The following is a 13,157-nucleotide window of genomic DNA, read 5'->3' on the forward strand; positions in this document are numbered from 1 at the left end:
ATTTGTAGAATAAATAGAACTGGAAGGGAAGTGGATGCCCATTGATTGGGGAATGACTGGACCAGAGTGGTAAATAAATATGCCTTAATTGTGAATGATGAAGAATGTAAAGATGCCTGTGAAGACTTAATAAAACTGGTATCAAGCAAATAAGTGAACAAGGAGAATTATTTACACAGTGACTGAACAGCATTGAAAGACTTTGGAACTCTGGCGAATGCAAGGTAAATTGTAACTTCAGATGGTAAGGTATGTCTCTCCTGCCCCTTGGGAAAGAGCTGGTGGACTTGTTGTTCAGTCATTTCAATCATGTCCAACTCTTCGTGACCCCATTTGTGGTTTTCTTGGCAAAGACACTGGAGGGGTTTTACCATTTCTTTCTTCAGCTCATTTTATAGATGAGGAAACTGAGGCAAACAGGGTTGAGTGCCATGCCCAGGGTCACATAGCTAGGAAGTGTCTGGGGCGAGATTTGAATTTAGGAAGATGAGCCTTGCTGTCTTCCTGCCCAGTTTCTCCACTGGGTTACCTTGCTGCCCCAGAGGAGGCATCCATTGCTAGATGTGGCCATGGGTGGATTTATTTTGTTTACCTGCGCATGTTATAAGGGAGCTTTCTGTTGTCTGGCTAGGGGTGGAGAGAGTCTTTGGGAAGTGGAAGTGGAAGTGGTAGGAGGGAGGGAGCTCTTCTGTTTTGGGGAGGGAGAGTTGGTGGGTAGTGATAGTTATGCCACAAAACAAGAAGAAAAGAAAGAAAATGAAACATTAAAAAAATACAGAGAAAAGAGCAAAAGGAGCCTGAGAAAGAGACAAAAACAGGGTGGTTTTGTTACTATTAAGTTAAATGGATGCTTTAGGAAACAAACCGTAAGTAACAGATGTACATATTTTCCTATACAGTTCTTTTCTTTTCTGTTCATGTTTGTTGATTATTGTCAGGTACATAATAAAAAAAATTAAGAAAGGCAATGATCATGATTTTTTTTTTAAAGCATGGTCTGAGCAACTACTGGGCATCAAAAAAGCAGTTAAACTATCAGTCACTTCAATCCCAAAATGAAATGTTGAAATCCTTTGACACTTTCTCCTTTCAAATTGGAACGCATTAAAGGATTGCTGAGTTGCATGGCCTGTGAGCTGTCTTCTTGTCCCTTTTTCATGTGTGGAAGGACAGGATTGTATTAAATACCCTCGAAGGGCTCTGAGTTGTTGGCACTGTGTGATTCTAGTCTCACTTAGGAAACTCAGCCTCAGCTCAGTCTTGGCTGTGGGGTAAGTGCCCCTCACAAGACCTGGCAAAGCCATTTGAGGACTATCCCCAGGTCTGTGAACTGCTGTGATAGGGGGCCAGAGAAGAGAAGTGCCAGAAAATATGGCTTATTGTGTGACTTAGGAAAACAGACCTGTCTAAATGAAGCAGAGCCTAATGGTAGCAGGATTGTAAAGTAGACTGCTAGTCTGTGCTCTTTGATATTGAATTGTTATGAAAACGTGCTGATTATGGGAAGAAATGCTTGCATTTTCTTAGGCTAAGGACAGGGAGAACAAGTTGCAGCAGAAGATGACTAGATAATGCTTAGGTGAGCCAGTAATCAGTAGTTCCAGATGCAAATGCAAAGAATAGAACCGTCCTTACCCTCAGGGAAATTATATTCTGTAGGGGAAGACATCCTGTACACCTTATATACAGGGTAATTGGAAAGCACTAGCAACTGGGGAAGGGGAGAGGAATCTGGAAAGGTCTCATTGCCCATCATCTTGACCCTGTGTCTTGCCACTGGACTCCAATGACTGGAGGAGCCGTTGAGGCTGATGACTTTGCATAGCCCTGCCTCACTTAAATCCAACTTACTTGCAAATCAAGACATAACCCTCTTGATGTCCTTGGTCCTCTTGGAGAAGAAAGGATGAATAACAACAACAGTACTTTGTAAGCCCTTCACTTCTCCTTGGGCCTCTCCAGAACGTCCATTTAAGGAGAGCATCCTAGCCGGCCATAAGGCATTCCTCTCAAGACCACAGTCTGGACTTTATTGTGGCTCACACTCTACCCCCACCCCATTTCAGTTTTCTTTGTTTTCTTCATATTGTCTTCCCTCATTAGAGTGTAAGCTCCTTGAGGGTTAAGAGCTGTCTTTCTGCTTTTATTTGTATTCTTAGCACTTAGCATAGTGCCTGGTACAAAGTAATATTTAATAAATGCTTGTTGCCTGGTATACTATAAGTGCTTAATAAATGCTTGTTGACTAACTGATGGGAACAGCAAGAAGACCACTTTGACTGGACAAAAGTGTACAAAGAAAATGATCTACAATGCTGGGAAGGTAGGTTGCAGCCAAGTTGCAAAGGACTTTAAATGCAAAACAGAGGAGTCCTGTTTGGTTCTAGATGTAATAGGAAGCTGCTAAATTTATTGAGCAGCAGATTTGCATAGTCAGACCTACTTTTGGAATATTCCTTAAGTAGTAATGAAAAAAATATATTGAAGGGGGAAGAAACTTGAACTGGGGAGGCCAGATAGGATGCTATTTCAGTAATCCAACTGAGAGGTAATAAGGGCCAAAATGGGAGCAGTAGGTCTGTGAGTTGGGAAGAAAAGGTGACTGATGGGAAAGATATTGTGGGGCTAGAAGCATCAAGATTTAGCAACCTGATTGGATGTATGGAGTGAGAGCTCTAAAGAACTGAGGTTGACTTGGAAGTTGTGAATCTGGGTGACTGAAAAGATGGTAGTGTTTCCCTGGGCAGAAACAGGGAAGTTCAGAGTGAGGGAGGGTGTGTGTGGGGAAGGTGATGAATCCAGTTTTGGACAAGCTGAGTTTGAGATGCATGGGGAGACATCTTGTTTGAAATGTTGAATAGGCAGTTAGTGATATAGACGTGGACTTCAGGAAAGGGACAAGGGATATATGTGTGTGTCTATATTTTATATACACAATATGTATACATATATATGTGTATACTAATTGTGTTTATAGCTGTATGTGTGTGTATATACACATACATGTATATATGTACATGTTTATATATGTGTATATCAAAATAGAAGAGTGAAGAGTAAGGACACTTCTGCCAGATTTATTCCAAAGTTTATGATTTTAATTGACAAAAAAATGTTTAAAGTTATTTGCAACCTGGATTTGTCAATTCCCTCTTAAATTGTGTCTATACCAGATCCAGTTTTGGTCTTTACAGAAAATATTCCTTAAAATGAAAATAAAATTAGAAAACAAAAACAAAATTAGGGGAAAAAAAGATTTAAGTGACAGAGGGTCCTGTGTTTTATCCAGCTTTATCCAGCTAATTGTTTCCGTTCTCCCCTCCTTGGGACTTGTGCAGATAGCCATAGAGCCTGAAGGAGGCATTTCCTTCAGCCTGGTGTTGGCTTTCATGCCCACTGCTTTTTCTGTAAGACTTCTCCTAGCCCTAGAAATGGGCTGTCCATCAGATGAGTGGCGAAAAGGGGAACCTTGCATTTAGGCATCGTGTTGGCAGTCTGTGCTAATGCTCCAAATTTGAATTAAGTAATAATAATAATCTGAGGCCTGGGGTTTTTCCCAGGGTGGAGGAGGGACGGTTAATGACCATAGCTTGGTCTTATGTCACAGTCTTCCCTGGAAATACCCTGCTCTGAAACACACAAACAACAGAAGCCTGCACCAAGATCATAACATGATTTCCCACCTCTTGATTTTCTTGGAAAAGTCATTTCTAGGAATGTAGTGCCTGGTTAGGCTAAAATAGTCTAATGCCTAGCTGGGTTGTGAGTCATAGGTACTTGTTGAACATTTCCCTCCCTAACATTTTCTGTTTGTTACCTGTTTAGTAGGTCTGGAGAAACCACATAGCGTGTAGTCTTGCCAAAGGGTCCTGACAGTGGAGTCCTAGATGCTGCCTTATATTACAACCAAGTCATGGAAAAGATTCTGAGCTCTACCATATAGTCTTGGTTATAACACTTTCCCATCTATCATCTTAGACCCTGAAGTGGGAGTAGGCTGAAGTGGGATGGTGGGTGAGCATAGGGTTTGGGCCAGATTTTGAGGGCTGACTTGGATACTGCATCGGACAAATCACTTTGCTTTCTGGGCCTCATTTTCCTCATCTGTAAAGCAAAGAGGTTTGCAAGATAACTCCTCAAGGGCCTTCTGGTTTTCATGTGCCTGGGATCCTATGATCCCTGGAATCATTTCTGGACTTGACTAAGCTTGGTTTGTCCTGACTCAGGGAGATGCTGCCTTGTGGACTGTGACCCACCCCCACTTTGGTTAGAACATATGAGAGAGGCCCTGACTTTAATACACATGGTACCCAAAAATAAGCTGCAAGAAGAAGCTTGGTTTCATAGTGTGGGTGGTTTGGGGAATGCAGGTGTAAGAGCCAGATGTAAGAATTTGTCCCCACTCTAAGGTTTCGGTAAAAGAATTGGACTGTTGTGTCGTCATCAGTGTACTTACGTGCTGTAGATTTTGGCGGTGCTCACTGAGATTTTGGAGGGCCTCGTCTAGGAACATGATAGTTGGTGTATTTTCTATGACTGTATAATTCTGAATGTGATCTTGTCATCTATGCATCCATAGACCCTTTTATTTCTTCTGAGATGGTTGTCATTTCTTGATTTTTCTTGTTAGTTTGTTCTTACATGCCCCTTATCATTGACCCAGATCTCCCCTCCACCAGAAAGTATACCACAAAGAAGGGGAAAAGATGCTCAGACCTGGGGGTTTGGGAGTGAGTGGGTGGGAGGGAGATGACAATGAGGTGGACAGGGTGAATTATAAGGGCTTTTCTGAACAGGATCCTAGGATTCAGGGCTGGGAAGAGCCTTAAATAGCATCTGGTCCAACTCGGGGAAGAGAAATGCCTTCCCTGAAGAAGTAAATTAACTCGAACTGGGATTCGAACCCATGCCCCATTATGCCAATTCCATTACAGTGTACTGCCTAGGAGTATGTGGGGGTGTAAGGGTGACCCTCAGCTTTGTGTTGGCTTCATCTTATCTAGCTCACTAGGGTGTACTGGGAGGCAGGCATTCTCTGATGGTGGTTCGAATCTGAGAGGGAGAGAGGTTAGGTCATTTGCATACACTCCTGATTAATGTTTATAGATTTGCAAATAACTACAGCATCATTTTCCATACCTCTATGAATGAGAGAATTTGAGTAAGGGGCAAAGGTTGGTCTTCTTAGTTCTACCTACAAGTCTCCATTGGATGGAGTATATTTATGTGACACAGATGTTGGTTATAGACATATATATGCATGTATAAATGTAGAGAGGCAGTATGGACAGCGCCAGAGTCAGGACGACCTGGGTTTAAATCCCACCTTATATGTTTTGTAGCTATGTGACCCCTCAGTTTCCCCATCTTTAAAATGGAGATAATAATACTTGTGTTTCCTATCCCATAGAACTGTTGTGAAGCTTAGATTTTTTTTTAAGTATGAAAGTCTTTGAAAACTTTAAAGCACCACATTTATGGTATGTATGATTATCAGTTATATATACATATACACACATATAGAGATATACCTATATATCTATATCTGTATGTGTGTGTCTGTAGAGGCTTTTTCCTATCCACTGCTGCCTCAATGCCAGTTGACTGTTGAAATTTTGCCAATTGATTATCTTCTGCTATTTGAGGTTTTTTTTCACGCCTGAGTTTCTATCCTTCTTGAGTTTTTTTCACCCCTTGCCATGTGCTAGGCAGGAAAGCACAGTGGTTCTGAAAACTTAACCCACACAGATCCTTATCCTTTCCAACCTTATTACACTTGACTCCTCTCCATGGCCTTCGGGCCAGTCACTCCTCTAACACTACATTCTGTATCTGAGCTCTCTGCCTTTTCATTGGCTGGTCTCCATACCTGGAGAGTGTGTCCTCCTCACCTTAACCCCATAGCTTCTTCCAAGCCTTAGCCCAAAGCCCATCTTGATTCTATTGGAGGTCTTTCCCTCATCTGTCCAGCTGCTAACAGAGGTTGAGAGCCTGTGGATGGTTCAGAGATCACCTTTTACTTATTTGTAAACTCCTTGAGTTTTTGCCTTTTATTTTATTTTCCCAGGGTTCAGCTCAATGCCTGGCACATGATAGTGTTGAGGTTTGGGGGTGCTCAAGACACCAAAATACCAACGGGAAGGGTCTAGCCGAATGAATTCGACCCAAGCCTTTCAGCCGAAGTAAATCAAAATTTATTAGAGATTCACCATAATGGGTAGATTCTTAAGGAGCCTAAGTATTTGTGAGCTTATATTGACAAGCCTACCAGAACAATCAGACATACTAAGTCTGTGCTAGATTGAAATCTCAGCCCTTCATGGAGGCAAGATGGATCTCATATACAAAAAAGACGGTGGGGGGGGGGGGGGGGGGGGGTGTGGGGGGAGGTGGGAGGGGGGGGGTGGGGGGGGGGGGGGGGGGGGGAGGGGAGGAGGGGGGAGGATTTAGGGGTAGTCTAGAGGAAGGGTTTGGGAAGGGTCTTGAGGAGGAGTCTAAGGAAGGACTGAGGTCAAACTCCAGGAATGGGATTAAGGGTGGGAAATAGCTGAAGGCTACTTAGAGATCAGACTAAGGAGGGCTAGACTAGTTTAAGGGTAATGGAGATTGGGCCTAGAGATAATGAAAGTCTTATGGCCTCAGGCAAATGCCTCATCAAGTGGAGAGATTTAGAGTTCAAGGGGTTTCCCAGAGCCTGTCCCCCATCATTCCCCCCTCAAACAAATGACACCCAAATTCCTTTGTGGTAAAGGGTGAAGGTCTCAGCTTCTTAAAGTGCTTCCTACTGGCACGGGGAGTAGAGCTGTCCCTGCTTCTCTGGGTCCCATTCAAGGGGTACATAGCCTGAGCAGTTGTCTATCAGTTGATGGCTTAAACCCTGGAGGAGACAGACCTGGCAAGGAGGTTAAGCAAAGGAGGAGATAGAGTCTGGCCAGATTGTCAGCACAAGCCTATACTCTGGGTAGGGGCCCAAGCTGAGACCTTCACCCCTTACCCCAAAAGAGTTTGAGTTCCTCCATAGGTCCTGGAAAACCCCACCTTGAACTCTCCTTGAATTTTCCCACTTGATCTGTCTTTTCATGCCCAAATCTGTTATTCTTAACCTAGCCTAGCCCTCCATTGTCTGATTTCCTCACCTGCTTCCCACCCTTAATCCTATCAAAATATCTATGCCCAGATCTGTTACCCTTAAACTAGCCTAGCCCTCCATTGTTTGTTATTTCCAGGTGGCCTTCAGCTATTTCCCACCCTTAATCCCATTCTCTGGGCTCCTGTAGTCTGACCTCTAATCACCCCAGTCCTTCTAGATCCTCCTTAGACTCCTCAAGATCCTCCCTAGACCCCTCCTCCCAGACTATTAAACTACCCCTAGATCTTTCCCACAGTCTTTCTGTATATAAGACCCAATGGTGAGATTTCTTAAGAGTCTGGCCAGTATGGCAGATTTTTAATAAACTTTGTTTTTCTTTGGCTGAAAGAAGGCTCAGGTCCAATTCTTTCAGACAGGACCCAGCATGTAACTATTTCGGGGTCCTGAGTACCCCTAAACCTCAACACTGAGTTCAAATCTGACCTCAGACATTATGATCCTGAGCAAGTCATTTAAACCTGTTTGCCTCAGTTTTCTCACCTGTAAAATGAACTGGAGAAGGATATGGCAAACCATTCCATTATCTCTGCCATGAAAACCCCAAATGGGGTTATGAAGTGTCAGACAGGACTGATCAACCACCACCTCTGACTCCAGATCTCCATTACATCTAGCTGGCTCTCAGCAAACTGACTTTTCAGAATTGTGGCAGCACAAAGGAATGGCCTTGCTTAGTCTGTGTTACCATTATATTTGTCATCCTTAGGCTTGGCAGTGAGGGTGTGGTGAGCTCTTTGTCTGGGATTTCTGACTTGGGATCGAGGGGTGGGCTGGAAAGGCACCGTGGATCCCATTGTTCTGTGGAAGACAGGAAAATAGCCTTTAGGGGCTTCTAAAATCTCTGGTCTTCTCGTGTTCTTTGCTATCATTTCCAGAGATGGTTCCAGATCAAGATGAGAATTTGAGGTTTTACAAGAAGCTTCAATTAGATGTCTCTCTCACTCAGCGGCTGCTTAAACAATTGAGATTTATTGCTTTCCTGTCTTGTTTTTTCTCCCCTGCCTAGGACAAGACATTTTAAAGAGAGTATCAGGTTCATTCATGAATGCCGGCTTAGGGGTGAGGGCTGTCTTGTACACTGGTACGTATATCTACTTCCTAAGAATACTCTTGTTGACAAGCTTGTTGCTTTCGCCAACCCATTTTTTTGGTCACCTGTTTTTCCCACATAATTATTAGTTCGGTTCCTTAGAGTTTCTACCTGTACGTGAGTCCTGAATATTGGGAGAGAGAAGAAAAAACCTTGGACCTAGGAGAACTGTATTCTAGTGGGCAGAATCATTTAATGATTCTAAGCTTCAGTTTCCTCCTTTTGAAAATTATCAGATTGGATTAAATGATCTCCAACATTCCTTTGCACCCAAATCCTCAGCTCTTTTCATCCACCTAGCTGCCCCTATATATTTATTTTACTTGGTGTTTTCATTCACCAAAGACTGCCACCCACATCCCAATTGTTTTTCATTCTGAGTTGTAGTTAGGGATTGTTTTGACCCTCGAGGTTTCTTGACAAAAGAAATCGCTCTTTCTAAGCTTCCTCTTAGCATTCCGATAGAAGAGCTTTGGGTTGTGAGTTTCTGCCCTGAAACCTGAATGGCCTTTAGAGGCTATTCCATCCCTCTGCTGGGGAATTTTTGTTCCACCTGTAGGTGTTTTCATTTTTTTTTAAGTATTGTGTTACTAAGATACCACTGGATTATTTTCTACAGATTCTCTAATTGTTAACTGTTTTTTAAATGATTAATTGCATTGCTTTGAGTATTAACAAAATTTGGTTCATTTTGCTAGTAGCTACGTGCATGTGTTGTGTATTGTGTGTGTGTCTGTATTAGATATCAAAAGGGGGAGTCCCAGCTAATATATAAAAGGTGTCAATAAACCATGATGGATTTAAACTATTTTCAAAATATTTTATCTTGGAAACATGAAAGAACTTTCCCAACTTTATATTGCAGATGCTATATACTACATATTCAGACACAGTAATGAGGTTGAGTACTAGTGTGTACTTTATAGGTAAATAATAGGGGCAGCTAGTTTACACAGTGTGCTGGGCCTGGAGTCAGGAAGACCTGAGTTCCAGTCTGCCCTTAGACACCTTGGGCAAGCCACTTAAACCTGTTTGCCTCAGTATCCTTATCTGTAAAATGAGCAGGAGAAGGAAATGCCAACCACTCTTGTATCTTTGACAAGAAAACCCCAAATGTGGGGTCACAAAGAGTCAGACGTGACTCAATACCTGGGGAAAAAAGAAATTTATTCATAGCTCTTGACTTTTCCCCTCCTGCATGTGCAAAATCATAGCAATAATAGTCAAAACATTTTTATAGTGAGTTTTTGCGAAGAGCTTTGTAAACAGTGCTCTAGGTATTGTATATTTCTTTGTAGATTAGGAAACTGAGACCTGGAAAGGCTAAGTAATGTCGGAAACACGCTTTTGGGGATCACAGGACTTTCTGGTAGGGTCCACTGCTCACCGCTTCCCTTTGGAAGATCCACATGATGTCCCCCTTAAAATGGCAAACCCTTTCTCATTGAAAGAACTCAGAAACAGCATGCAGAGGAAGGTATTTATTAAGTTTCCAGCAAGGAAACAGGTGTGATACTCACTAGGAGTACACCCACACCAAAGGAGTGAGATTATACACTTCTGTCCTTCTTGGTAGATTTAGGATTAGTCAAATTCCTCACTTTATTTCTCTATATGTAGATTATATGCAGATTACATAGGCATGGTAGAGAGGATACTTGAGACCTGACCAGCCAGACCTCTTCTAAGATCAGAGCTGTGTGCTACACCCCCACCTTTCTAGTTCCATCTGGCCGTTGTCATAGTTCCAGGAAGGCCAGGGTTTTAGTAAAATGGAATAATCGAGAGCTTCCCCAAAGCTATTGATTATCTTCCAACAACTTTTGTGGGAGCAAAACAAGATACCATTATGTCCCCTCTAACAGTGATCTTCCTGATGAGGTACAGGCTCTGGGAACCCCCTTGAGCTCTCCTAGAATCTTCCCACTTGAGGCATTTGCCTGAGGCCATAAGTCTTTCCTTATGGCTCAGCCCAGATCTCTGTTAGTGGCCTGGCCCTCCCTTGTCCAGCTACCCCTCCTCTGCCCTTGATCCTCCCAAAATATCTATGCGCAAATCTGTTATCCTAGCCCTCCATTGTCTGTCATCTCCAGGTAGCCTCCAGCTATTTCCCACCCGTAATCTCTCACTGGAGTCTGACCTCATTTGACTCCCCCTGAAGACCTTCCCCAGACTCTTCCCCTAGCCCACTCCTAGAATTCTCCCACAACCTTTCTGTATGTAAGAGCCATCTTGCCGCCTTGAGGTAGCCAAGAATTTTCTAGGGCAGACTCATCCTGTGTCAGATTATTCTGGTCCTACAAGCAAGCGTCACAGATACCATGGCTCCTTAAGAGTCTACCCATCACGGCAAACCTTTAATAAACTTTGCTTCACTTTGGCTGAGAGAAGACTTGAGTCAAACTCATTCAGCAGGACTCAGCGTGTTTTGGGGTCTCGAGCACCCCTAAACCTTAAATTTCAGCATTCCCATCTTCATATAGCTAGTTAGACTTAAAAAATAATATCAGCCATTTGTTTAGATTGAACTGTATAGAGTGCTATTTCTCATTATCGTTCAGTTGTGTCTGACTTCATGACCCCATTTGGGATGTTTCTGGCAAAGATTATGGAGTGGTTTGGCATTTCCTTCTCCAACTCAATTTACAGATGAGGAAACTGAGGCAAACAGGGTTAAGTGACTTGCCCAGGGTTACTTGGCAGGTAAGTGTCTGAGGCCAGATTTGAACTCAGAGGATGAGTCTTGTTGACTTCAGGCCCAGAACTCTATCCACTGTACCATCTGTCTTCCCCTGCTGTTTCCCATGACCATGCCTACCATCATTACTGACTTCATTTGTCAGTTCAGTGACAGTTTGGAACAGCCTTTCTGTCTGTTGAAAGTAGAGAAAACAGTGGCCACCTTTTAACTCCCATGAGGGTGGCAGCTCTACCTGCTTTGGAGATGTCTGGAATGAAGTTTCTGTTTAAGAGTAAAATGGTACTTATTAGTGAATTAACAGCTCAATAAATGTAAACAGTTGCCTCTTGGCAGAGGGTGGTATGGATGCTGATTGTACTTCCACCATGCCAGAAGAAGGAAGAAAGAAAATAAGGCAGGAAGCCAGATAGCTTAGAATAAGGTCTGGGAAGATGCACTTTATTTATCGGTTTATCTTTTTATCTATCTATTTATTGATTCATTTTTTAAAGAAAATATTTAATATGATGTAACTTAATGTTTAATTTAAAAGTCAAACTTTAGTTACCTTTTGATTACATGGGTAAATGGAGATTTCAATAGAATTACTAGAAAATGTCAAGTAGTCAAAAAGTCATATATTCTTGCCTTTTAGAGTATGTTTTTACCTGTATTTGAATGTGATTACATCTGTTGGCCTGGGCATTCATAAACTGCCCTCTGAATACTTGAGTTTTAGGACTTAGAATTTTGTCCCCATCTCACACTTAGGACTTTCCTGGAGTTCTACTTTGTACTTGTGATAACATTACCTACCCCCTGGATGGTACAGGGCATCCGCCTTAGCTGAACTGACCCTTTTTGTGTTTCAAACTTCCCTTCAGGTAGGAGGAGGTAATTAAGTGTTTGATTTTTAAAAGGCTTTCACTTAAGTGTGGCAGCTGTTCACTCCTGCCCTGTTTATTGACTTCCTATAACTATTTGGATCAGTAGAGCAAAATACATTCTGGAAAGGTCTCTACTGATGAAGCACTATTAAAAGCAAAGCCCTAGAAAGTTCTCTGATTGAGGCAAGGCAGAGCTGGTTTTATTTAGAAAAGTACTGAGTGTAGACTGCTAGTGAGGTGTTAAAAGCCAGACAAGGCAGGTTCACCAAAGATGTGAACATCATGGAACGTGTGCTGGCCTAAGAAGAATTGGCCAAGCAAAAGAAGGATTCGTTATGGGTGATGGGATTCTCCAAGCATTCCTCATTACAGATGACATTAATTGCATAATTAATGTAATTATTAATAATTAATCAAATACTAGAATGCTTCAATAGTAATATATGTCAGGTCCACATTGAAAGACAGATACATTTTGCCTATATTATAAAGCTAATTGAGTATTTTATTGAATGAGTCCCTCAATGTTTATATTTTAAATAAGCATTGGAGGTGGATAATGAACTGGGTTTGGAGTCAGATTATAGAATATCAGTCTGTATTGCATTTCAGAAATGGTATAGATATTCATATCATGCCAAACTACCTCCTGCCCCAAAAGACCACCTTTTGTACCTATATTCTTCTGGTGATACCATAAAGATGAATATTCTGGAATTGAAATGACATGTAAACCAAAAGAAAACCAAAGGATCACATGGTGTGTGTGAGTTTGTGGCCATCAGTGATTTGTGCAAGAGCAGCAGCCATGCGTCTGTCCAGTAGAGGTCAGCTGTCCGGAATAAGAAGAAGAGAAAACAAAAGGGCCAGCCTGGGAGGTCCATTTTGAGTAAATCCTCTGTGAAGAACTTTTGGGAAAATGAGGACAAGAAGGACAGGGTGAAATGACAGGCATGGCAAGGCTTCAGTTTCTAGTGATGAAGGAAATAACTGGGTATAGTGAGAACACTGGTTCTTCTAAGCATTTTTATCTACTAAGCTGGCTACATATAATTTGTAACAAACAATAGTATTGAGAAATGCTTTCAGAAACCAGATACATAGAAAGAAAAGGAACATTTTCAGAAATGATCAAGGATGTTTGTTATTGGTATCAGAAATTCTTCAATTGGCAAATTCCCTTCTGCATTACTTTACATTTCATCCTTTCCACATGCATTTAAATGCTTTATGATTCACAAACTGCTTAATAACAGAGGTCAAGGAAGCAGCAGAGATTGGACAAAGTAAGCTAAAATGTTGCTTATTAAATATCAATAAGAAAAGGAGAAAAAACATCTGATTCTAATT

The 13,157-nt window shown here is 41.9% G+C and overlaps 2 protein-coding genes across 6 annotated transcripts in view; one reads left to right on the forward strand and one right to left on the reverse strand.

Moving 5' to 3' along the window:
- The window catches only part of BPHL (biphenyl hydrolase like), a 467,045-nt gene that overhangs the window by 381,164 nt on the left and 72,724 nt on the right, over positions 1-13,157 (reverse strand). The gene's annotated exons all lie outside the window — the stretch shown is intronic.
- DUSP22 (dual specificity phosphatase 22) overlaps positions 1-13,157 on the forward strand; it is an 81,038-nt gene that overhangs the window by 61,692 nt on the left and 6,189 nt on the right. For 4 of the 5 annotated variants that reach the window (XM_069103584.1, XM_069103586.1, XM_069103587.1 and 1 more), the window contains one exon: positions 8,157-8,231. The exons of the other annotated variant lie outside the window; for it this stretch is intronic. In XM_069103584.1, the coding sequence (XP_068959685.1) occupies positions 8,157-8,231 (75 nt within the window). The remainder of the gene's footprint in view (positions 1-8,156; positions 8,232-13,157) is intronic. 5 annotated transcript variants of the gene reach the window in all.

This window comes from Petaurus breviceps, unplaced genomic scaffold (genome assembly GCF_028583685.1).
Source record: "Petaurus breviceps papuanus isolate PSGF00001 unplaced genomic scaffold, PetGlider_PUasm1.0 582, whole genome shotgun sequence".
Classification (NCBI taxonomy): domain Eukaryota; kingdom Metazoa; phylum Chordata; class Mammalia; order Diprotodontia; family Petauridae; genus Petaurus; species Petaurus breviceps.